At 39.9% G+C, this 26,784-nt stretch overlaps 1 protein-coding gene across 5 annotated transcripts in view; it reads left to right on the forward strand.

Moving 5' to 3' along the window:
• fat1a (FAT atypical cadherin 1a) overlaps positions 1 to 26,784 on the forward strand; it is a 204,968-nt gene that overhangs the window by 10,198 nt on the left and 167,986 nt on the right. For all 5 annotated transcript variants that reach the window (XM_043689861.2, XM_043689853.2, XM_087988561.1 and 2 more), the window contains exon 2: positions 928 to 4,211. In XM_043689861.2, coding sequence (XP_043545796.2) covers positions 956 to 4,211 — 3,256 coding nt within the window. In that variant the 5' untranslated portion in view covers positions 928 to 955. The remainder of the gene's footprint in view (positions 1 to 927; positions 4,212 to 26,784) is intronic.

Genomic DNA, 26,784 nt, shown 5'->3' on the forward strand with positions numbered 1-26,784 from the left:
TGCAGCACCACCCCCCCCAAGTCCTGAAGAAAGGTTACACCCAAAATTTCGACTTCTCCACCTCCTGATGCTGCCACCTGGCTTGCTGTGTTCTTCCAGCCTCCTGCCTATCTACCTGGGATCTTAATGGCCTACTACTGCTCCTCCTTATGTTCTCAGGTGGAAATAAGCAGCCTCGGTGGCATAAGGACATGTTCATAATTTATTTTGGTGTTGAATATGCTGTAAAAGGTTTGAACAGTCTAATTCTCCCTTGCAGTTGCTGGCAAATTGGAATTGGGGAAGAGGAAATACTTGCTCATCCAGATCTTAAATTTGCATTAAAACCTTTTACCTTTTTGCCAGTAGCTTTAAATCTGTGCTGTCTGGTTTTCAACTGCACAGCTAACTGAAATAGTTTCTTAATTTACCCTGTCAAGTCACTTTGAAGAGGAAAGAGGTGATGACAGGAGATTCAAAGGAGGAACAGTATCTTCAAAAGAGTAAACCATGAACAATATCAGCTAAGATGAGACCAAGGAAGGGAAGTTGGATCATTTTACGTTTGGCTTACAATGGGTTATGGAAGGGAGACTTAGTAATGTCAGCAAGAAAAGTCAATTATGAAAAGACTGATCAATTCATAATTTGGATGTGCACTGCCCATGATTTGCACACAGATAAATATCTGATCTATGCTGGTATCGGATGGAATTCTGCTTTAGATACCTTGATGTATGAAGTGGAAATGAAATATTTTGCCACAACTTTGTGCATTATTTATTGCTTTTCATATTTTGTGGATCTCCTTTGTGCTTGAAAGTCTTTTTATTAATGCTCTCCTTTTGTTATGGATGTCATTCATTTTTGTTGTAGAAAGTATAAATCTGTGCTGCTTCAACATGTTCCAATTGAAAGATTAAAATTTTACTTTTGTTTTTTTTTTAGGTCAGTTGGTGATTACCCAAGTGTCATCATGGTGAGATCTACAGCACTACTGTTTTCGGTTCTGCTCTTACAGCTTTCAAACAGCTGTGAAGGAAATGGGAAGAAAGAACCAGTATCATCAACACAGTTCACACAGCATCTTTATAATGCTTATATTTATGAGAATTCTGCGGCCAAAACCTATTTAGAAAGTCATGTAAAAATGGGCATTTACATCTCGAATCCATCCTCGGAGTTTCGGTATAAAATTATTTCTGGAGATCATGAAAACTTGTTTAAAGCCGAAGACTATATTCTTGGGGATTTCTGTTTCTTGCGCATAAGGACCAAGGGAGGGAATAGTGCAGTCTTAAACAGGGAAGTGAGGGACCATTATATGCTGAATGTTAAAGCAGTTGAGAAAAAAACAAATGCTGAAGCACGGACAAAAGTGAAGGTCCATGTTTTAGATACCAATGACTTGAGGCCTTTGTTTTCACCAACCTCATACAGTGTGTCTTTGCCAGAAAGCACAGCACTGAGAACGAGTGTGGCCAGAGTCAGAGCCACTGATGCTGACATTGGTACCAATGGAGAGTTTTATTATAGTTTTAAGGACAGAACGGATATGTTTGCCATTCATCCCACCAATGGCGTGATTACCTTGACAGGCAAGTTGGACTACAGTGAGACAAAACAATATGATCTGGAAATCCTTGCAGCTGATCGCGGTCAGAAATTATATGGCAGCAGTGGAATTAGCAGCATGGCAAAACTTACTATTCACGTGGAACAGGGAAATGAACATGCACCAGTCATCTCAGCTGTTACTCTCACTCCATCGGAAACTGACAAGGATCCAACATATGCACTTATAACTGTGGAAGATGAAGACCTGGGAATCAATGGAGAAATAGCTTCCTTAAATATTGTGGCAGGTGATCCCTTGCATCAGTTTAAAGCTGTGAGGTCAAACCCTGGTAGCAAAGAATATCGTATTAAAGCTGTTGACCAGGTTGATTGGGAAAGTCAGTCTTCTGGATATAATCTCACACTGCAAGCTAAAGACAAAGGAAATCCTCCTCAGTTTTCCTCTGTGAAAGTTATCCATGTTATGTCCCCACAGTCAAAGTCTTTGCCATGTAGATTTGAGAAAGCTGTATACAAGGCCAGACTGAATGAGTTTGCACCCCCTAATTCTCCGGTTGTAATGGTTACAGCTAGTCCAATGTATCCACAGATCAAGTTTGCTCTAAAACATCATGCTGCTAAATTTCATATTAACCCCGATACTGGTCTCATCACTACAAATAACTTTCTAAAAACACAGGAAGCTTTTCATTATGAGCTTGAAGTTATAATTGTTGACAAACAAGCATCAACAAAGGTAATTATTGATGTGATAGATATGAATGATAATGCTCCTGAATTCAAACAGTCATCCTATAAGGCCAGTGTTAGTGAAAATGTACCTGTTGGTACTAGTGTTTTGACTGTGAGTGCTACCGATGTTGATAGTGGTGAAAATGGGTATGTAACATATAGCATAGCTAACTTGAATCCACCACCTTTTGTGATAGACTACTTCAGTGGTGAAATCACAACCTCCAAGGATTTGGATTATGAATTGATGCCAAGGATTTATAATTTGCGGATTCGTGCATCAGATTGGGGCTCACCTTATCGTCGTGAAGTTGAAGCACTTGTAACTATTTTCTTAAACAATCTGAATGACAACAAGCCACTGTTTGAGAAGGTGAACTGTATAGGTACAATGCCAAGGGATCTAAATGTTGGTGAACAAATTGCCACGGTGTCTGCTATTGATGCAGATGAGTTACAACTGGTCAGATACCGGATACTATCGGGAAACGAACTGGATCTGTTCGACTTGAATCCCAATTCAGGTGTTCTTGTTTTGAAACGGTCTCTAACAGATGAACTTGGCCTACAAGGGTCTTTTTATAGTCTGCAAATCACAGCTACAGATGGGGAGAACTTTGCTACCTCAATGTACATTAACATCACTGTGGCCACAAGTCGTAAACAAGTTAACCTGAATTGTATAGAGACCGGAGTGGCGAAACACTTGGCAGAAAAGCTTCTCCAGGCAAATAAGATTCACAATCATGGAGATGCTGAAGAGTTATTTTCTGATAATCATTCAATCAATCGCCATGCACCACGTTTTGGTTCCTTCCCAAGTGTAATTGAAATTAAAGAAGACAAACCAGTAGGAACAAATTTATTGCTTATTAATGTTACTGATCTCGATAATGGTTTTAATGGGAAATTAGTCCATGTAATTTCAGGAGGTGACCCTGATAGCAGATTTATTGTTGATCTTGAAACAGGATGGTTAAAAGTATTCACCCCACTTGACAGGGAAAAAACTGATCATTACACGCTTAATATAACTGTTTATGATCTTGGGATACCTCAGAGGTCTGCTTGGCGTCTGTTAGATGTGAACATATTAGATGCAAATGATAACAGTCCAGAATTTCTGCAGGATATGTATTTTGAAGAAGTGAGTGAAAACCAAGAAGTGGGGAGTGAAATTATTCAGCTTGAAGCAACAGACCAAGATCTGGGTACCAATGGTGAAATCAAGTACTCTCTTTTGACAGGCACTGATGTGTTTGCAATTGATAGTGCAACTGGAATTGTGAAAGTTATAGGGTTGCTGGATAGGGAAAAAGACCCTGTTTACTTATTAAAGATCGAAGCCAGGGATCAAGCTAAACAGGAGCCACAACTGTTTTCAACAGTGTTGCTGAAAGTAACTTTGGAAGATGTAAATGACAACCCACCTGAATTTATTCCTCGAAACTATCACATTAAAGTTCGAGAAGACCTTCCGATAGGAACTGTTGCAATGTGGCTAGAGGCCTATGATCCTGATGTTGGACACAGTAGTCAGGTACGCTATAGTCTGATAGATAATGGAGAAGGCTATTTTGATGTGGACAAACTAAGTGGAGCTCTACGTATTGTACAAAAGCTGGATTTTGAGAAGAAACAGTTCTATAATCTGACTGCTCGAGCAAAGGATAAAGGGCGACCAGTTTCTCTATCTTCAACTTGTTACATTCAAGTGGAAGTAGTGGATGTAAATGAGAATTTATATCCTCCCGTCTTTCCATTCTTTGCGGCTAATGGATCTGTCAGAGAAGATGTTCCTATTGGTACACCTGTAATGATGATAAGTGCTGATGATAATGATAGAGGCAGAGATGGAGAAGTTAGATATTCCATAAGGGATGGATCTGGACTTGGAATCTTCAAAATTGATGAAGAGAAAGGTAGGCGGTTTTAAAAATTATCTCTGTTTGTTCCTCGCTTACCTTAATCCACTCCCTTTTGTAACTCCTCATTTGTAACGGAATTTGTGTCTGAGCTGTGACTTAAAATTTTCAGCAGACCAACATACATGATGATTACCGTGAAAGAGTAGGGACAGGAAGAGTTTTTCATTTAAGCTTCTGTCTTCAACTAAGTTTTGACTTTGAGTTTCCAACAAAAATAAATTTTGTATTTATGGTGAAATGGACTCTTTTAAGTCTTTTCATATGGTTTTATTTATGCATATTTGTTGAAGTCTAGATATGTCTGCTTCACTATTAACTGTTCAAATGCCAGGATTATTAAATGTGAGAATAGCCTGTTCGGTCGTTAAAAATATTTTAAGTCTATGATTTTCTGTCCCTTATTTTGTTTGTGTTAAAATCATTTTCAAGCCCAGGTAAGATCAATCAAACTGTATTTCATTCTTACCCCTCTTCCTAAATTGTAAATAAGGACTTTAAAATTGGAATTCTGGGATTTGAAATATCTGAACTTAATGTGTGACCCATCTAGCTTTTTTCTGTCAGACCTGCTAGGCATTTGAACTGGGATTTTGGTCTCCTATGGAAAAGTTTCAGACTAATTCTTATCAAATAGAACAGGACAATTAATAGAGAGACTGTTATGCTGACAATTAAGTATAAAACTTTGAAGAGAAAAATGTTAAATAAGGCTTTTAGATTCAAAACAATAGTTATTACAATGTGAGATTAAATTATTTTTGATACGAAATATTATATTTTAGGCTTTTCAAGAACAAATTGTACCACATATTGACAGATATGATTGAGAAAGTTTGTCCCTTCATAAACACTAGTGAGCAGTAAATAGTTTTTTAATGATTTGGTAAGCACTTTTTGAAAACTGAAATTTTGAGTTGCAGGAATTTCAGCTTCTCTTGGGTTTGTCTTCTGTTGATCTTTTTTTTGTACAGAATTTGGTTAACCTAACTGATGTAATTTGAAATAACTAAAAATTATTGTAATATTGTTCTGTCTAATTAGTACACTTGAGTGTTTAATTTCCCAATGAGAAGTAGCCCTAACCCCGTTAGTCCACATTGTATAAAATATCCCTTTTTTTTCATGCAACTTAACAAGAGTATTCATAAAATATTGCTGGAATCCTACTTCAATCATTGACATTGTGCTTTCGACAGCCTTATAACCCTCCTGTTCTGACTTAAGTCACTAATGTTTTGGGTGATAGAAAATGCTTGAAACAGGCAGCATTTGAAAAGGACAAGATTAATGTTTAGGCTATGAGCCCTTTCCTTTAACCGAAGTGAGAGAGAGGCACTGAAGAGTCTGTTTTTGGTTTCAGGTGCTGATGGATCTAATATGTATATCTAAGAATTACTATTTATATTTCAGGCTATGATGTTAGAAGTTTTTCTTCTGGATTTGCAAAGGTTTCTGTGTTTATGGTTTCAAACTCTGCTTATTATGCACCCTAACAAATTTTTTTAAACTTGCAATTGTTAAAATGTTTGAATTTTTAAAGAGCTTTTGAGATAACTAGGATAAATATTATTGACTTAAAATTGTAGACATATTAGCAGTGAAATTAAATTGCCAGTTTCAAAACTTTTGCCGATTTGGAGCATAATTTAAATCTTAACAGAAGTGAGATTAACATGACATTTGGTGCAGTATTGATTACAAAAGCTTTTGGGGCATTTGCTAAATTTACACAAAATAAATTTTTTATTAACCACAAAAGTAATGTGCATTGACATACTTAGGTTCTTTGGGAAATGGGCTTTTATTGCATTTTAATGAACTGTTGCTGGGCTAATTGCATGATCCTGTTACCAGTGGAAAGCTGCAATTGCAGAAAGCATGGATGTTGGAGAGCTTTGTACCCTATCACTAAACCGGCACCCTGCACTTGTGTGGAACATAGCTTTGCTCTCGGTCTCTGGCCCTCTACCTCTAAGTGGATATCCAATCCATTTTGAATTTACACATTGGCAAGAGTGACATGTTGTAATTACTGTCAGTGTAATGGGATTGGAGAGAGAACCAAAATCTGTTTGTGTTTGCTTCTGAAGTGTATCCTTTATGGGACATATTCATGAATGGACAAAAAAGAATTACCTGCTTTTGCTTACATATGCTGGTAAAGACTAGTGTAGATGCATAGATTTTCTAATTAGGAGGTTTCAGACAAAGTCATTCCTTCAAACATTAAATGAATGGTTGTTAATGCAATGCTGTTAAGGTAACAATGTTTAAACTCTGTTGTTAAAGATATGATATTGAGATAGTTGTGGCTGAAACCTATATTAAGTATCTAACCTGTGGAACTATTGCATCCAAAGTACATGAGGTCAGGGGAGATTGCCTGTCTGATTGACATTATAGATCTTCAGTGTCCATCAAAGGTGGAAAGTTGTGAAATAATTTGAAGTCTTTCCAGTTTAGATGGGATACTGCGTCTTTCCTGAAAATTCATTATTCTGTTCTTGTCCCCTTTGATGGAGCCAAAACGCAATTCGTATAGGTCAATCTTCAAGGTTCTCTTTTGTGCAAGTTTCCCTCCTTTTTCAGTTAGTATATGTTTGTTCCCATTCAAACAAAATTGAAGGTGAATTTCATGCTCAGTTCCTTGAAAGTACAAGTACATAAGCCATAAAAAAAGAGGCCTGCTGTATTTTGAGTTTAATAAATGAGTGAATAGAGATCAAGAGTAGATGTCATTTAAAATCTGTTAGCAATTAGAAAACGGTTTTGAGTATCCTTTGTAGGAAAGACCTAAATTTGGAAAGCATATAGCATGGATTCACCTAAATTGTAATAGGACTGGCTGGATAGATGAAAAAAACAAAGTTGAAATAGATTTATTTTCACGTAATAAAAAATGGTTAACAGGCGATTAAACAAGCTTATAAATCTACGAAGGATGTGGTAGATTTATAGGCTGAAATCATTTCCTCTGGTTGCACATTCAGAAACTCCTTCAATTTAAAATGTTTCACTTTGAGGCTTGATTGTGGTAAATACGCCATTTCTATAGGTGCTTGATGTGAAATGTTTTTGTATCAGCAAGTAATTGATACACAGATTATTGCATTTTAAGGAAAAGGTAAATTTGAAGTGGATCAAAATGCAGGTAGTCAGAAAGACCGTGTGATTGTGTTTGGATTAAGCTGGCAAATAGCTCAGACAAGCTATAAACTGCTGTGGTTCATTGAAGAAACTTTTAATTTGGTTTTGTGATGATGGTTTAACTACAATAAGCCTTTACTCTGAAAAGCAAAATTATGAAAATTAATTAAATGAGATTGCACTAATGATTTTTGCTGAACTTCTAAACTAACTAATTTGTTTTTTTTGAAAGCCTGATGAAAATTCTCAGCTGATAACAATGACAGTGTAATATGAACAGGAAATTAACTTCAAGATATTTTGATTGCATTTAATAGTTGTTAAAGAAATTACCTCATCTGTTAAATAGAAAATCTGTGCATCGACATGGAACTTTAACGTGTATCTGTGTATGAATAAGAGAAACAGATGGTAAATTATTTGCTATGCAAGAGATTGTAAAGATATCAATGTTTAAATGAAAATAACTACCAAATAATAGTTTTGTATCCAAGCAATCTGACTATAGGATATAAACTAGGAATTGTGTATAAAGGGCAAATGTGCATTTGGCAATTGAAGCAAAGCACATTTCTGTATAGTGAGGGAGTCAACTAAGAAGTGGTGATAAAGGTTGGGACAGTACATAGCTTCTGAGTGTCATTCTCGGCTTTCTGCATAGCTAAGCAAGGAGACCTCTTGGTATTGTGAATGCAATTTATATTTATTTGTTTTACCCAGTGCAGGGGGCACAACAGTGTGATGAGCAATGGAAAATGTTGCTGAATGACCAAGAGTGAAATCTTGTAATATGTATACAACTTTTAAGTCTGTACACTGAGCTCTGATGTGCTATTTCATAGTCCCTTTGAACTGCCAGCATTAGTTACTTTGAGAACTAATGCTGCTCCACCCCCCCACACATATATATACACACACTCTCTCACTCTCTCACTCTCTCACTCTCTCACTCTCTCACTCTCTCACTCTCTCACTCTCTCACTCTCTCACACTCTCACACTCTCACACTCTCACACTCTCACACTCTCACACTCTCACACTCTCACACTCTCACACTCTCACACTCTCACACTCTCACACTCTCTCACTCTCTCACTCTCTCACTCTCACACTCTCACACTCTCTCACTCTCTCACTCTCTCACTCTCACACTCTCACACTCTCTCACTCACACTCTCTCTCTCACTCACACTCTCTCTCTCACTCACACACTCACACTCACACTCTCTCTCTCACACTCTCTCTCTCTCACTCTCTCGCACTCTCACGCACTCTCACGCACTCTCACGCACTCTCACGCCCTCTCACGCCCTCTCACGCCCTCTCACGCTCTCTCACGCCCTCTCTCACGCCCTCTCTCACGCCCTCTCTCACGCCCTCTCTCACGCCCTCTCTCACGCCCTCTCTCACGCCCTCTCTCACGCCCTCTCTCACGCCCTCTCTCACGCCCTCTCTCACGCCCTCTCTCACGCCCTCTCTCACGCCCTCTCTCACGCCCTCTCTCACGCCCTCTCTCACGCCCTCTCTCACGCCCTCTCTCACGCCCTCTCTCACGCCCTCTCTCACGCCCTCTCTCACGCCCTCTCTCACGCTCTCTCTCACGCTCTCTCTCACGCTCTCTCTCACGCTCTCTCTCACGCTCTCTCTCACGCTCTCTCTCACGCTCTCTCTCACGCTCTCTCTCACGCTCTCTCTCACGCTCTCTCTCACGCTCTCTCTCACGCTCTCTCTCACGCTCTCTCCCACGCTCTCTCCCACGCTCTCTCCCACGCTCTCTCCCACGCTCTCTCCCACGCTCTCTCCCACGCTCTCTCCCACGCTCTCTCCCACGCTCTCTCCCACGCTCTCTCTCAAGCTCTCTCTCACGCTCTCTCTCACGCTCTCTCTCTCACGCTCTCTCTCACGCTCTCTCTCACGCTCTCTCTCACGCTCTCTCTCACGCTCTCTCTCACGCTCTCTCTCACGCTCTCTCTCACACTCTCTCTCACACTCTCTCTCACACTCACACACTCTCTCTCTCTCTCTCACACGTCTTAGGAAAGGTCATTTGACCTGAAAGGCTAACTCTGATTTTTCTCCACAGATGCTGCTAGACCTGTTGCGCCTTTCCAGAAATTTCTATTTTTGCCTCTAATTGACAGCATCTGCAGTTATTTCAGTTTTTATTTATGCATACACAGAGAGCTCCACTCAGGAAAAGGGCAAACATTAAAACTTGTCAAAGTGTGAACTGTCTTATTGGTCTTGTGGTGGTAGTCATAAATGTAAAGATGGTCCAGTGTTTTTCAAAGTTTAGTGCATGTTTCAGCTTGATCAAGGTTGGAAGATAGAGGCAAAAGAGCAGGAATATTGGGGAGAACCAAATCTCAGTTGAATGATTTGCTTTTCTGCCGGGGAGGGGTTGCATGTTGGAGGTTAATTAAGTTCTAGTAATAGAATTAAAATATTGCAATTTAAAAGGTTCCAAGGCTGAGACCCTCTCACCAGCTCCTTCACCATTGGTAAAATGCCTCTTGTAGAGTTTGGGGATCCAAGTTGATGCAGAGCCCCTTGGTGGTCTGAGTAATGAACTGCAGATACAAATCCCCTGATGGGAAATTAGAGGCACCTGCTTTTGTGATGCGCATAAAGATGTAATCAAGAGAACCTTACTTGCGTGCCATTTGTAGGCATAATCGCCACTGTATCCAAGTGTCTTAGTGTGAACACTGTTTCTATGAAACTTGCTGAATATGCAGTCAGGGAAAGTGTGCATACTAATCTGAACAAATGCTTCAAAATAAATATATTGCTGTCAGTGTCAACTCCAGTCTGTGCCAGCACTTCCCAATGTTTAAGATTTGAAGTTTGCTGCAGTAAATGATCTGAAAGCAAAGTTACTACTAGCCTCTGAAGCGGAATTTGTACAGCTTTTTCATTGTTTGACATAACCTGTAAAATTGTAGATATCCTACAGTGTGGAAGCAGGCAATTTGGCTCGAGTCCACACTGCCCCTCCGAAGAGCATCCCACCCAGACCTTCTCTTCCCCCCCCCCCCCCCCCCACCCCCACCCCCACACCCCACACAGCTTGCATGGTGGCTCACTGGTTAGCACTGCTGTCTCATAATGCCAGGGACCCAAGTTCGATTCCTGTCACAGGCCACTGTCTGTGTGCAGTTTGCACATTCTCCCCCTATCTGTGTGGGTTTCCTCCAGGTGCTCCAGTTTCCTCTCACAGCATCAGGGACCTGTATTCGATTCCAACCTTTGGTGACTGTGCAAACTCCACACAAATGTTCTCCCCGTGTCTGCATGGGCGCACCAGTTTCCTCCCACAGTCCAAATTAGTGCAGATCAGGTGAATTGGCCAGGCTAAATTGCCCATAATGTTAGGTGCATTATTCAGGGGTAAATATAAAGTAGGGGAATGGGTCTGGATGGGTTACTCTTCGGAGGGTTGGTATGAACTTGTTGGGCCGAATGGCCTGTTTCCACACTGTAGGGAATCTAATCTAATCATTTCTGGACGCTATGGGCAATTCACCATTGCCAATCCACCTAACCTCATCCTTGGACTGTGGGAGGAAACTGGAGAACCTGGAGGAAACCCATGCAGACACGGGGGGGAATATCTGTGTGGAGTTTGCACAGTCACCAAAGGTTGGAATTGAACACAGGTCCCTGATGCTGAGAGGCAGTGGTGCTAGCCACCGTGCCATCCTTAATACTGGAGAAATTATACAAATGAACGTTTGCCATTAAATTAATGTTAATACTCAGTAAGAGTGAGACAGACAAAAGTTTACAATAGTGGCGGAGTTCTTCCTAATCTGTTCACAATGTATTCACTCCCATTGCTGTTAATTTATTGGAGATGACGAAAGCCTGCAGTTAAGCAACTCACTGACTGTGAATTGCTGTGGTATGCCTTGAGGACTTAAAATTGATTTTATAAAAGTTTGGTTGTAGCTGCATAAAAGTAATTCTTGATGAGAATTCCCCGAAGATCCTGTTCGAGATGATTAATGGCAAAGTTGTGGGTGGGGGATGGTAGAATTTCAAGCACTTTGGGGTCATCCTGCTATACAGTTTAGAATTTTGTTGTTGTGTTGACAATCTCCTCAGTAGGGTGAATCCTGTGTGGAATGAAGACTAGTCTTTCTGCTGCAGGGTTGCTGGGCTGGCTACAAGGGCTGTGGGTAGTTTGCCCTGCCGAACCTTTCCTGAAAAAGAGATTCCCTCCTATTGTTTTTCAAGTGAAAATCTGCCTCAGTCAGTAAATCTAAAATCTCTGTACATTGTTAGCAGCTGGACGTTGGCATGTTTTGGAGCCAATCCAGGCAGCAGGAGTTGCTGCTTATTTATTTACTGTGTTGAAGAAACCTTAATAGTTTAGACACAGATCAGAGTGATTTTAATTAGTGGTGTATATATAAAAGAAAATAGTTTCAACATTGTAATTAAGATATAATTACAGATAAAAATAAATGTATGCCTGAAAAGTTGCTCTCAAGGTGACATTCTGCTGTTAATTAGGCCCTTGTGGGAAGATGAGCTTGTTCAGATCATCTTGCAGTCCAGGCCATCTGCTTATTTTTTCACATATCCCAATCTACTATGAAGGTACCAGCTGGCTTGAGAGTCGAAAGTCAGTTGTAGTGGCCCTTTCAGAAATATGGTTCTGAAGGGACTATTTGAGGTACAGTAAAAGTACTTTGCATAAATCTCATATAAATGTCTTTAACAGGGAGTTACAATGGTGTCACAGTTGTGAGAAAGTTGAACCAGTGCATATATAATACTGAGGCTTGCCCTCCATCGCCAGGAAATGGTTTTACATTTAGTCTTTGCTTATTATCTTTGTCATTTGAAATTTTCCATAAATTATATAAGGAAGGATTTACCTGAACCTTCTCAAGATTTATGGTAGTGTTACTGACCTGGAGAGTGCATACTGTGTGGAAAAAGAATTCTACAAACCAGATCACTTGTTTGTTTGTAGCAAATAAAAATGCAGCTTTACTGAGCACCCAAACCTAGATATAGCAAATAACACAGTTAACACTCACTTTTTGGGGGAGAGGTGCTTTTATTATGGAAAATGAGGCTACCAGTGGTATTTATGTACTGTTAAACAGACAACCCTTGAATTTGTGTCTAATGATTTGGTATTGTAAAATCCACATTGGTTTCAATTTTTGAGAACACACTTAAGGTATAGCTGTTCCATAGGTCCAGCAAAAGTTTTAATAGAACTTTGATCATGTAATGTCAGTAAAAGTAGTGACATTTTTAGTTTGTGTTCTAAGTAATTGCCATACAGTCCTTGAGCTATGCTGGGACGTGAGGGTGATCTCCACCAAAATTATTTTGTCTGCTTTTCTTAATTTGTTATATTATTTTCTTCTTCTTTTCTTGTTTTGGGTGTTATTTCCATTTTGATTTTGCCAGCATATCTCTGAAGAGAAAGTGAGGATTGCCGATGCTGGAGATCAGAGTCAAAAAGTGCAGTGTTGGAAAAGCACAGCCAGTCAGGCCGCATCTGAGGAGCAGGAGATTTACCATCAGGGTCTCAACACTCCGCCAAAGTTTGCACATACAAACAGCAATGAACACTGATAGATTACTTGGGATACCGAGGGGCAGGAACGTTGAGCCCAACCTTAAGTACAGTTCGCATGTACATTGAAACTGGGATATCTCATTTGCAGTCAAAAACATACCCAAGTTTTTTTATTCTCTGATCCCAGACCTAGCTAATAGTAGTAATCTTGCCATTCTTACTGCTGAGATGATTAAGAAACACGTCAGAGGTGGAAACCTTGCGCATTTCTGATTTTCTAAAACACATTTTAAGCCATATGAGGAGCAATAGTATGGTTTCTATGTTGTGAAGTTAACCTATCATTTAATTGAAAACAAATGTAATAATGAAAACAAAGTTTTGTTTGCTGTTGATGTGATTTTTTTATTATCTTAGTGCATTTGGGATGAAATCGGTCTGAACATTGATAACTGAATGTTTTTGTTTGATGTGCTGGTCCAATTCTGTGTACTGGTAAAGTCACCCAATTGCTGGTATTACTGAAACAGGTGGACAGTCAACACTTGTACTTTCCCCTTCCTTCTACCCCACTTACTTCATCATTTAAATGCAGGTATTGCATTCTGTACAGCTTGGTTCATGGGGTTGCAGCTTGGTTTGATGACACAGAAGTGCCTAGGGCCAAGTCATTGAAGGGGATTGGAAGGATCGGGTGTGAACTGCCACATGTGGTCATGAGATTATTCTCCATTACAAACAGAGAACCTTTGAAGAAATATAAGCCCAATGAAAGGCCTATTTACTCTGGTGGAACAAGCTTTGCATCAAGGACACTTGCTGAGCAACAGAAGTATGTAGAGCACTGAGAACTAACCACTGTGAAAGATTCAAAAGGGCAAAATCTTATAGATGAGTGCCTGATTGTATTTCTTGTGGTTAAAGGTCACTGAGGAAGTTTGTTGTTTCAAGTAGACTTGTACATGTTCTGAACAGTGTCATTGATTTGAATGATATTGATTTTGTAAGCATGGAGATTTTAAGATTTAGATCACAATTACATCACTTGTGACCAGAAAACACAATCCCACTATTTTGTCTTTGTCATTTAATAGGAATTTTCAGTCTTTACATAGTTTTACACAACGTATTCTAGTGGCAATCCGTGCAACAACATTAAGAGTAGCATCACCGTAGAAACATGGAAAATAGTAGGAATAGGTCATTTAGCCTTTGAATCTGCTCCAACATTCATTATGGTTGTCGCTGATTTTACAATCCTCTATCCTGTTCCTGCTTTCTCCCTATATCCTCTGACTCCTTGAAAACATGCAATGTTTTTGGCCTCATCTGTTTTCTGTGGCAGAGAATTCCACAGGCTCACCACTCTCTAGTGGACAAAATTTCTCCTTGCATCAGTCCTAAATGACTTACTGTATACTTAAACTGTGACCCCAGATTCTGTACTCCCCAGCCATCAGGAACATAGTTTCTGCATTCACCCTGTCGAGTCCTATTAGAATTTTACAAGGTTCTGTGAGAGCCTCCCTCATTCTTCTAAACTTCACTGAATATAGCCCTAACTGATCCAGTCAATTTTCATTCTTCAGTCCTTTCATCCCTGGAATCAGTCCAGGTAAATTTTCATTGCACTCCCTCCTTGGTCAGAACATGCTTCCTCAGAAAGGAGACTGAAGTGCACACAGTAATCCAGGTGTGTTCTCACAAAGGCCCAGTAAAATTTCAGCATGATATCCCTGCTCCTGTAGAGGAATCCTCTTACTATGAAGACCAACATGTAATTTATTGTCTGCACTGCCTGCTGCACCATCTACTTACTTTTAACGACTGGTATATGAAAGCGCCCAAGTCTTATGTTACCATGCATTTTCCCAGTCTACTGCTCTTCAAATGATCCATCTTCCTGTTTTTCGACCGAAATGGATAACCTCACATTTATCCATATGCTATTTCATCTGCCATGCATTTACCCACTCACTCAACTTGTCCAAATCACACTGCAGTTCCCCTGCATCCACCTCACACTAACCCTCCCACCTAGCTTTGTGTCACCTCCTTTCAGAAGTAACACTTCATTCCAAATGAGCGAAGGAAACTAGAGGGCATGGTGATAATTCTAAAATGGCATGTCATTGCTATTTACTTTTGTTGGTTTGATCTGGATTTTCAAACCTTTTGGTGATGTTTAATTAGAGGACCCTTTTTCTTTACTGTAATAATTGTTGGTGAGATGCTGGAGACATGGCAACAACAATGACTTGGAATTATAAAACTCTTTTTAATTTGTGTTAAAAACACATCAGAGATGTGAGGAAAAATGATACTGAGCCAGAGAGAGAAAAAAAACTGAGACTCAAAGCCAAGTGGGATAAACAACAAAACCTTATATTTAAGTAGCGCCATTTAATAAAGTGTCCCAGAGTACTTCACACAAGCATTACAAAACAAAATCTGAGATTGATCCACATAAGGTGACGTAATGTCAGGTGCCCAAAAGCTTGATGAAGGGGGTACAGAGAGATCTAAATTTACAGAGGATAGAAAAGAGCACTGAAGAAAATTAGGGCACCTGGCCTTTCAAGCCTGCTCCTCCATTCAATAAGGTCATGGCTGATCAGATTTTAATGTCAAATCCACATTCTTGCATGCCCCGAATCTTTCACTCCCATGGTAATTAAGAATCTATCTGTCTCTGCATAAATATATTTATAGATTCTGCATTCACAGTCTGTTGAGGAAAAGAACTCTTTAGAGACTCAACATTGCCCTCATCTCTGTCTTAAATGGGCAAACCCTGTTTTTAAAACTTTAATCCTTAGTTCTGGAGTCTGTCCTACACGTATGCAACTCCCACAAGTGACCACACGACAGGATGTCAGCCAGGATTGCACTGGAATACTCAAGTCTAGAGGTGACAAGGACAAAAATGAGGCTTTCAGTAGTAGGTGTGCTGTGATGGATTGAATACGAGGTTTGAATCAAATGTGATGATGAAGTTGCACAATTCAGCTTATTCTTAGTTTGTGGTCAGGGAGAGGGATGTAGTTGGCAGCTTGGAAAAGACATTTAGAGCAGGACCAAAGAAAATATCGTCTCTTTTCTCAGTATTTAAAGAGAGAGAAGCTTCAGTTTATCCATTATTTGATAGCTGATAATTTAGTGGCTGCGGAGGAGTTCAGAGAAGTTGTAGAGTACTGAGGTAGTGCCAAGTGTTTTCAGGAGCACACAGAGGTTATAATTTTGGAACAGGAAGTGAAGCCATTGGCAGTGATTTTCTGGTTGTGATTAGATTTTAAAGAATTACAAAAGAGCAGTCTCATCCAGTTCAAATATAATGGAGAGGTATTGGAGGAAGCTGATGTGGATATTCATGTAAAAGGCTGCACTCGGGTTGTGAAGGATAAGGATATCATCAGCATGGTTTGTCATTTGTGATTTCAGTGCTGCAGTAAGAGCCAAAATCGGATGGGAGTGATTTAAACATGGAGCTCCAGGAAAGATGCTAGCTCGTTTTTGTGGTGACAACAGGTTTGAATATTTTTGAGGCAAGTAACCATGGAGACAGGTGGCAGTTTGCAAGGCTGTAGAGATCGTGAGAAGTTTTTGAAGAGCGCGTAGTGTTAGTTCTCTAAAAGAAAGTGTCGACGTTGGAAAAGAGAGAACTATTTCCAGTTTAAGCTAATGTGAGGGTTATTGAGTGATCAGTTTAGGAACAGGAGGTGGGTCTTGTGGACAATGAAGTTAGAGGTGGCATAAGGGGAGGTAGAAGACTGGATAGACAAAGACAGTTCAGGATTAGGGCAGGAAAGTGTTATAGGAATCTTGGTCTGTTGAACCAGTGGAAAGGAGGGATGCAACAGAAGCAGCTAGTTGGATGGACGAGAGGGAGAAAGAGAGGATGGTATTGAAATAGAAACAAGGAACTGTTTTTGAGAAGGCATTGCAGAAAATGGGGCAACCATGACTGAAAGCGTAACTGCTGGCTTGGGTGGAGAAGGAGAGAAGCTGCACAAAACCATGTCACTAGAGGGATGGTCAAATTAATGGAAGTGAAGCAGGACTTCTGAAGATGCGACAGTAGCGATATATAAAAGCAAAAACTTTAAATTCAAGGTAAATCAAGGAGGGTTGGAGGCAATGAGGCAAGAGCAACAAGGTTTAAAATGCATTGCATTTGGCAAGGTTGAAAGCTGGCTAAGACTGTATTGGAGTATTTAGAAGTAAATTTCAGCATTGGCATAATGGCCTTAACGTCTGATAATGGTATATTTGATAATGAACTCTACCTGTTTGTGCCTCTGCCAAAGTTGAGGAATAAAATGAGTATTTCAGTGGAAGAGAAGTAAAATTACATCATATTTTGGAATCCTTATGACCCCATTTGCTTCAGTGCTCAGTTTGAGATTGAACAGGACTCTGGTTCTGAATAGTCTGTGGTATTTGTGTACTTTTAAGTGGAGATTGCTACTACTAGTTACAATTAAAACTGTATGTGTATTAATAACCTCCATCCATGTTTAACTGTAAGGTGCAAGTTAAATAGTCGCTAATAGGGAATATTGTTGGTAGTGCTGGCAGGCAGTGTCTTGTTTATAAACTCATTCATTAATTCTTCAAACGCAGGAATTGTCTTTTCAGTCACTCCATGATCATGAATGGAATGAGTGTTTTGCTTGTGAAAGGTGTTGTCTGAGAGAGCCATTTGTTAAAGTGTTCAAGTTGAATGGAAGAAGAATTTTAAACACATTTTTTCTGTGTGATTTTGTTTGCTTATGTCATTAATTCTTAGGGCATTTTTCCAAAGTATGGCGAGAGTGTTTGGGTGATGTTGCTAATTTTGACCTCCTGAATCCTTTGGTCATTAGCATTGTGGGATTGTAAAACAATGGCTGTGTTAAAATCACTCGCAAGATAGTCCTGAATCTTCCATTGTTCCACATAGCTGCCACAAATACAGTGGGTTATGCTCTAGCCACTTGTTGGCTGTGTGAACTTTAAAGACAGCAAAAGGACAAAACCAAGCTGCAGTGTTAGGTGTCTTATTTATGGGAAAATATTAAGGCTGTTCGGCCTGGAGAAGAGAGACTTGAGCAATAAATTAGAGCTGTGGGGTGCAGTAAATGGTTTTGAAAAGGTTAATCAAGACTTTATCATTTTTGCACAGTGGTTAGTATACTTGCATCTCAATCAGAAATTCTTTAAAAGCTTTAAGCACAATTTGTCTTCTGTCACTTAAGAATGTTACTGAGAACATGAGCTAACTGGCTGAGAAATTAAATCAGGAATTGCATATTTTGCATCTGCTTAAACAGTCAGGAAGACTTCATTGATTCACCTGGAAGATAGCAGTTACTCAATGTCAACACAAAATATGTGCAAAATCAGTTCTGCTGTGGAGAATGGGAAATGCTACCAACTGAACCTGATACTTAAAACCATGGTTAAAGCTACAGGGAATCTGGTGCAATAAAAGACTTGGATATAAAAATAATCTTAACTTTCCTAAGAGTAAATTTTCTTGGTAAAGGCCTTTGTTGGGAAATAGTATCTGTCAGAAAAGCCCATTGGAAATACTGGTGTGCTATTTGTATAACTTTATGCCATTATTTAAATAATTGGAGCATTGTGCAGATTCCTAAAATTTATCCTGTAATACTTGTCCAGTCTGATAATTTCAGCCGCCTTCTACTCCTGCTGCTGCTACTACTACACTGTGTTTTAATGAGTTGGGTATTAAAAGCAAAGGGTGAACTTTCTAAATTTGTGCCTGTGGCAAAGTATCTTACTAGTTGCCAGCACATATTTGAAAGCAATGGATAGTGTGTCAGCGATTTTCTTATGCGTGCAGATTACGGGGAAGAGTAGCCCATTCTGATCCTGAAGCCTGTTCTGCCATTCAGGAAGATCTTGGATGACCTGATTGTCAAAATCTGCATTTCCCTCTACCCTAATAATCTTTCACCCCTTGCTTAACAAGAATGCATCTCCCTCGCCCTTAAAAATATTCAAGGACTCTGCTTCCACAACTTTTCCTGGAAGGGTGCTTCAAAGCTTGTTTTCCATTCAGTTTTATTTTTTGTTCACCTATTTCATTTTCGAATGATTCAACGTAACAATAGCCAGCAGCAACAAAACTCCAGTCTTAAACATGATAAACGCTAGGTTTTTTTTGCAAAACACTGCCCTGAGTTACTTAAATAAGGTGAATGAATGAATTTACTGAACGCAAGTATTTAATGATAAAAGATACTTTATAAAGATGAAGTTCAGCTCAGTCCTTTTAAGATGTGGCATGGCTGTAGCTTGCATTTTGAAGTGTAGGTTGTCTTGAGTGGTTGCGGTGTTGTGTTCAGCAACTGTGGTGGCTTTTGCAGTTTGAATTGGTCACAAACTTGCCTTTGTAGGTGGACTTGAGTAGCCCAACTGTGGGGATTGAGTTATTGTTACTTGCTCTGCTGGTTCATCGTTCCTTGAAAGTAGAGTTGCATGTAGATAGGATAGTAAAGGAGGCGTTTGGTACACTTGCCTTGATGGTCAGTGCATTGAGTATAGGAGTTGAGAGGACATATGGCTGTACAGGACATTAGTTAGGCTGCCTTTAGAGTACTGCATGCAATTCTGGTCTCCCTGCTGTAGGAAGGATATTGTGAAACTTGAAAGAGTTCAGAAAAAGTTTACAAGAATGTTGCCAGGGTTGGAGAGTTTGAGCTACAGGAAGAGGCTTAATAGGCTAGGGCTGTTTTCTCTGGACCATTAGGAGTTGAGTGGTGACCTTAAAATTATGAGAGGCACGGGTAGGATAAGTAGACAAGGTCTTCTCTCCAGGGTATGGGAGTCCAAAACTAGAGTGCGCAGGTTTAAGGTGAGAGGGGAAAGACTTAAAAGGGAACTAAGGGGGAAACTTTTTCATGCAGAGGGTGGTGCTTGTATGGAATGAGCTGCCAGAGGTACAATTACAACATTTAGAAGGCATCTGGATGGGTATATGAATAGGAAGATTTTGGAGGGATATGGGCCAAATACTGGCAAATGGGACTAGATTTATTTAGGATATTTGGTCGAGTTGGACTGAAGAGGGTTTCCATGCTGTACAGTCTGACTCTGTGACTCATGACTGAGAGGAAACCGAAGAAGTCACCTCATCTGTTTTAAGTGGATGACTCCTGATTTTTATACAGTAACTCTCAGTTCTAAATTCTCCCATAAGAAAGTCCTCTCCACATTTACCCAGCCAAGGCCCTGCAGGCTTTTGTTTCTATGCAATCTCTGGGCAGGTGTACTATCTTGACAGCTGCTGAATTGGAAAATCTATGCAAACTGTAAGCTTGCCATAATTGCTTATAGTACAGAGTTGGAGAGGAAGGAGGTAAAGCAGCTGTAGGTTTGACTTAGATTTGCTGTGTAATTGAACAGGCCGACATTCCATCTTAACATCACTATACCTACAATATTTTAAATACTTGAGTTCAAATAATGTACTGAATACAAATGAAATGGGAGCTAAAGACTTAAAAAGGAAGTATAAGGCAATGGTTGACTCATCACTTCTAATGCCTAACAAATATTGGAAAACAATTTAAAAGAACACAGATATAATAGTGGAAACTTCCACTGTTATACATAATGTGTTAACCAAGCCATGATTTGAACACACTGACAACACAATCCCATTTCCAGCATTTGAGTGGGTGCAGGAAAGAACAGCTAGATTGATTCCAAATATAATTGGGGCTTTCCTTTTATATTTCTAAACTTAATTATTGATTTACAATACTGTTGTAGTAGACTCTGAGTAGAACCTGGGGGGGGAGGGGAGAGGGTGCGCAGATTGGGGATTCAGGCAGAGGACCTTAGTTTGTTGGGTTGCCTACTGTGGCTAGTTTTGTTTTTGGCTGCATTGTGGCTGCTCCCTTGCTTTGTCTGGGTCTTCCACCTGTCATCCTGATTAATGCAATGTTTGTCATGGTTCAGTAAGTTGATGCATTGTTGCAGCCAATGCTGTAATAGTAGGACGTGGCAGCCCAGTCAAATCTGTGGGTCTGTTGGTGTGGGGGGGCAGTGTTCCTGTGACCCCTGAGCTTGACTTGAGTGGTCCTTCGATAAAGACGATTAGTGGCTCTGCTAGTCAGGGGCCTGGTGTGTAGGGGGGCCCATGTGTGGACCTCAGACAGTAATGCAGCATGGGGAGTAACTGCAAATCTCGGGGACAGGTAGTTGGGTAAGGCACTGTAAACAGCATTGAAACAGTCATCGTGACACTAGGTAAGAATTTGGGTCCCCATGGCTTACCAGTGTTAAAGTAAAACAGTGTTAACAGGGCAACATTTAAACAAGAGCTTCCTTTACAGAATTGAGATTTCTGACTCTTCTGCGCTGTGGTACTGAGGCCAAATAGACGTTAAAGCCTGAGTTCGTGGACTTGTTCATTTTCTGCACCATGGTTGTTTGAATACGTTGGGCGGCACAGTGGCTCAGTGGTTAGCACTGCTACCTCACAACACCAGGGTCCCAGGTTTGATTCCAGCCTCGATTAACTCTGTGTCTGTATGGGTTTCCTCCGGGTGCTCGGGTTTCCTCCCAAAGATGTGCAGGCCAAGTGAATTGGCCATGCTAAATTGCCCATAGTGTTAGGTGCAGTAGTCAGAGGGAACTGGGTCTGAGTGGGTTACTCTTCGGAGGGTCGGTGTGGACTGGTTTGGCAGAAGGGCCTGTTTCCACATTGTAGGTAATCTAATCTAATTGATGTGTCTTCCTACCTCTGGTGGAAGCCTTGTAATATGTGCAGTTCCAATGGAGCATCTGTCTTAATTTGATTAGATTAGATTAGATTACTTACAGTGTGGAAACAGGCCCTTCGGCCCAACAAGTCCACACCGACCCGCCGAAGCGCAACCCACCCATACCCCTACATTTAGCCCTTACCTAACACTACGGGCAATTTAGCATGGCCAATTCACCTGACCTGCACATCTTTAGACTGTGGGAGGAAACCGGAGCACCCTTAATGTTCTGCTGAGTAAAATGTGGAAAATTTCCGAGGAGGCTTTGCTTATAATACTTCGTTAATTGTCTACAATTATCTTGGTTTGTTTGCTTATACTAGTTACTAATGCTCTCAAAGTATCATTCGCCTTTAATCTACTTGAAAATATGATGGTAATTAAGAATGAAGTGGTAGTTTATTTTTCTTCTGAAATTTGGACTTCACTGGTAAGGCTGACATTAGTGCCCATCCTTAATTGTCCTTGGACTAAGTGGTTAACTAGGTGCTTTTGGAGGACTGGATAAGCATGACAGAGTTCCTTTCCTAAGGGACATTTGTATTGTACGGTCACTAGTACTGAGACTGGTTTTTGATTCTAGATTGTTAATTGAATTTAAATTCCACCAGTGATAGGATCTAAACCTGCACAGTCAGATCATAACCTGGGCTTTTGGGTGACTCGTCCATTGACATTACTGATAGACCACCATTGTTCCCCTAATGGTCATTCTTTCCTTTTGTGTTGGGTATGGATAAAGAAAAACAGCAATTCTCAAATGTAACAGAATTGTTAGATAGTATCAGCTAATAATGATTCCCTTAAGATAAGTGAATTAGATTTACAATATTGAGACTATTCCTTTTGCACAGTGGTAACATGACCAAAAAATTGAGGGTGTGGCAGAAATTGTATTTTGAGTTTTATGGCCATGGAGTACTCAAACACCACAACATCATTTATCATGCAGTTCCCAACCTTTCCAGAATGAGTTTGATTCTGAATCAATCGTTCCAACATGTTTGAACCAGTTCAGAGATAAATGAATGAAACACGCAGCCTTTTTATTTGCAAACTATTATTGACATTTTTGGAGTAACGTTTTACTGTGTTCAGCTTATGAATCTTGTTAAAATCAGAAATGAACCAAGTAGAAGCCTGGAGAATAATCACGAACCCGTGCACAACATTTATAATATGTTAACGTGAAGTAACCTTGCTATCATTTTTGTTTGAACCAGAAATGTTTGTATATAGACCGTCAAAGGCTTTTTCTGTCGATGTTGCTTTTTGTTTAATTATTATTAATGCCCTAGTTTTGATACCATCAATATCCTCCATATTGAAACATGAAGTAGAGAATGTCTGCTTGTTGGGCATCTAAAACATTACTTCCAGTCTGGTCATCCCATCATCTTAGTCATATCTCTGTTATGTTATCGCAACAGATGTTTCAAGAAATGTTTTTGTTTTGTGTACCTTTTTCTCCCCCTTGTCAAATGCATCTCCTTGTATGCAAATCAGTAATCCTGACATTTCCATGGCAACTGTTGATTCTGTTTCTTAGTATTCCAACCTGGGTTACCCATCCAGTGTAGGTAGTTGTATGGGGAGATTCTATTTGCCCATTTTGAAGGTCCCACTATCTCTGAAACACTTGCATTAATATAATCTGGAGAGTTGGGGTGTATTGCTTCAAAAGTGAGGCTGTTTATTTACAGGAGTATTGCTGGTCTTAACCAAAGCCAGCCTGTTTTTAGACTGAGTGCATGGAAAAAATCATAATGTTTGATCATTGAAGAGAACCCTGAAGATTAGAATGTTGGCTTTAGGATTGTTTGAGACAGAATGCAACAGGTCTGTGTTATTGTGCATCTTTCTAGGCCCTATTACAGAAACAGTTATTCAAATACACTATTGGGCTGCTCAGCCAATCCTGTCTGCACTGATTCTCCGAATGAGTATTACAACTTGGTGCTATTCTCACGCCCTTTCCCCGTAACCCTTAATTTTGTATCTATCTAGGTGATAACCGAATACTCTCTTGAACGCCTGAATTCAAATTGCCTCCATTGTATTCCAGATAGTAAGTTCCAGATGCCTTAATATGCAGCCCTTCGTTCTGAGACGGTGCTGTCTGGACCTAGACTCGTCCAGGTCAGGCAGCATCTGAGGAGCAGGAGAGTCGACGTTTCAGGCAAAATTCCAGCATCATGCTCTCAATTCTAATCTCCAGCATCTGCAGTCCTCACTTTCTCCTAGACACACCCAGATCTAGTTGTATCTCCTTTCTGTTGGACTAGACATGGACTGCTGTTGGAAATTCTCCCTAATGCAATCTAAGGACATTTGCCTCTTGCTACCTTTTAAACTACTACTCATTTAACCTTTTAATAGGGTAATAAAAATTCCTCATTACACTCATGATGTTTGCACCTCTCTGTAATTTCGTTGCATATTTATTCTTCTAATCCTTTCTCCCAGTTGATGGTCTATAGACTATGGCAACATATTGCATTTTTTTGTTCCTTCTAACCAAATTGATTCTTGTCCTGGTAGATAGCCTTTCTACAGGAGTAAATGTTCTCCTTAACCAATACTGCCACCTTTCCTTTCTTTTCCTTTTTCTTTTCTGATCACCTTATGAGGCATATTTAATGCCTAGACCTAACCTTGAGCGATGTCCCTATTATCACAACATCGTAATTCTGCATGGTATCCGCACCTGTAATTTGCTAATCTTATTTGCTTTGCCCTGTGTGTATGCTTACACGCACTGTAGTCTTAACTTAGAGTTTGTCTCTCCTTTTTTTTTTGTAACTGCTTATTAACTTGCTATTTGCGTCTTTAGGTTTGTGCACCCTGGTATTAATCTCTTGTATTTTCTTTTGGATCCCCATCTGACAACCCCTATCCTATCGAACAACAGTAATAGAATGCCCTGCGAGGAATTCAGTCTAGCCTCTGTTCAGGTGCAGTCTGTCTGGTTTGTACATGTGCCATCTTTCCCAGACCCTGCTCTTTCATAATAGGACGCATTTGTTTGATTTTTTTTGTTTCCGTCATCAGGTGTGTTTTTTTGAATCAAGAGTGTAGTGCTGAAAAAGCACAGCTGGTCAGGCAGCATATGAGGAGCAGGAGAGTCGATGTTTCCGAAACGTCTCCTTGGATGCTGTCTGATCTGTTGTGCTTTTCCAACATCACTGTCTCGACTCTGCTCTCCAGCATCTGCAGTCCCTCACTTTTGCCTGTGCTGTTTTGAAGCCCACCAACCCCTCGGAGACCCTGCACATCATCTTATGAGGAGGGATGATAGCTATCTTTGTATGTGAAGTTTGCTTTGAGAAGGATTTGACTCTTTGGGCACTCATTTAATTGAAAACTTTAAACATTTCTTTAAAACCATATTATACTTCAATGGTGCATAATTTTTCAGGTCTGTAAAATGTGTAAAGCTTTTATTTATTGGAATTGCAAGATGTGAATTGTAAAATCACAGCTCATTGAAGAGACAAGTGAGTGCGAGCTCACAATTTTGTCTGTGAAATAGGATTGCAGACTGGAGCAGACCTGCTAAAATAACTTCAAATATAGTGACAATAGACTGTCTGGTCCCACAGCAAAAGAGTTGCTGGGCCAGAAATAATTGATGGAATGTAGTAACGGTTCCGTTCTGCATGTTTGATTGCATCATTTTTCTCAGTCTTATGGCTCAATAATTGTTTTGACCTAAATACCTGATGTTTTACTGTGGCTCACAAGTTGCTGATGTGGGCAGAATCCATATTGAGAGTTTGAATACAGTATCGCTGTGCTTTTAAATTTCGTTTGGACAATTTAATATAGATGATATGTTTATAAGATCTATATAAAACATTCATTAAGCAATGCATTTGTGGCTACTTTTTGATGTTTTTGTGACTTTGATGTGAGAGCTTTACAAAATATCAAAAAGTTTTGAAGTATAATGTCTTCTACCCCTTTAATTGCAGGGATTGAGACGAGTGATTAGTTCAGTTAGCTAACAGATTGATAACATGCTGAATTTCTTCTCCCCACTGATATTAGCAATTCACTCGATATTTACTTTAGCCTTAACATTTAAGAAAGGAAAAGCTACATTACTTCGAACAGTCTTGCATTGTTTGTGTTACTTGTTAGCTCTATTGTATATACTTGGCATGTTTTGAAAAGCTGGAGTCTCCATCAAATTCACCAATATGCTAAAATAAAATCGAGCATTGCTGGAAAAATGACATTTTAATATATTATGGCTATAATGTCAGCTTATACCAGGATGGCCAGTTCAGTAAAGCAAAAGAAATAGTTAATTGGTCGTGCAGAATTTGAATATTTTGTAGAATAAAACGCATACATTTTCAAAGCTTTTCAATTTGCAGTCATCAGACAATTTGCAAGTATACCAACTTGTGGGAAAACGCCAACATTTTTACCACAAGAGGAAAATGCTGATTGGTTGGCAAATGTGCTCTGATCAGTTAGAGGCATTGTTACTGGAGTCAACCTGACATCTAAATGCCAAACATCATTAACTGGTGCATTCTTCATGGCAAAGGTAAGGTTGCCATTGTCCCTGAGGGTCATAGGGCTGCTCTCTGTGTGAGAGAGAGAGAGAGAGAGAGACACGATTGGTGACAAATGTAATCTGAAGGTCACCATGCCTCAGGCAGGGGAAATGGTTGAGAAGGCAGAACCCTTGTGTGAACCTCAGCCAGTATGGGAATTGTGCCTGTGCTGTTGGCATCACTCCCCATCGCAGACCAGCTGTCCAGCATGGTCTGTTTACGTTTTCTGGATGTGAACATGCTCAAGCAAGTGGCTCACAATGGAATGATAATTTCCTTTTTAACCTGGCTGTATAAGCCACTGGCAACTGGCCTGAAATTGGTTAAAATGGATGTGCTAAAACAGGACACTTGTTACTTAGATGCTGTCTGCATCTCTTACATGGGCCATAAGTGAATTTAAACAATGCTTAATCCTGCATGTTGTTTATTCTTACTCATTTGTCCCTTTTTCTTTCACACACCACCTCCATTTCATTATCTTGTTTTTCTTTACTTTTCCTATCTTGCCTTTTGAGTTAGATGTT

Source organism: Chiloscyllium plagiosum, unplaced genomic scaffold (genome assembly GCF_037043375.1).
Source record: "Chiloscyllium plagiosum isolate Xiang-an unplaced genomic scaffold, Cpla_swu_hap1 HiC_scaffold_1, whole genome shotgun sequence".
NCBI classification, from domain to species: Eukaryota; Metazoa; Chordata; class Chondrichthyes; order Orectolobiformes; family Hemiscylliidae; genus Chiloscyllium; species Chiloscyllium plagiosum.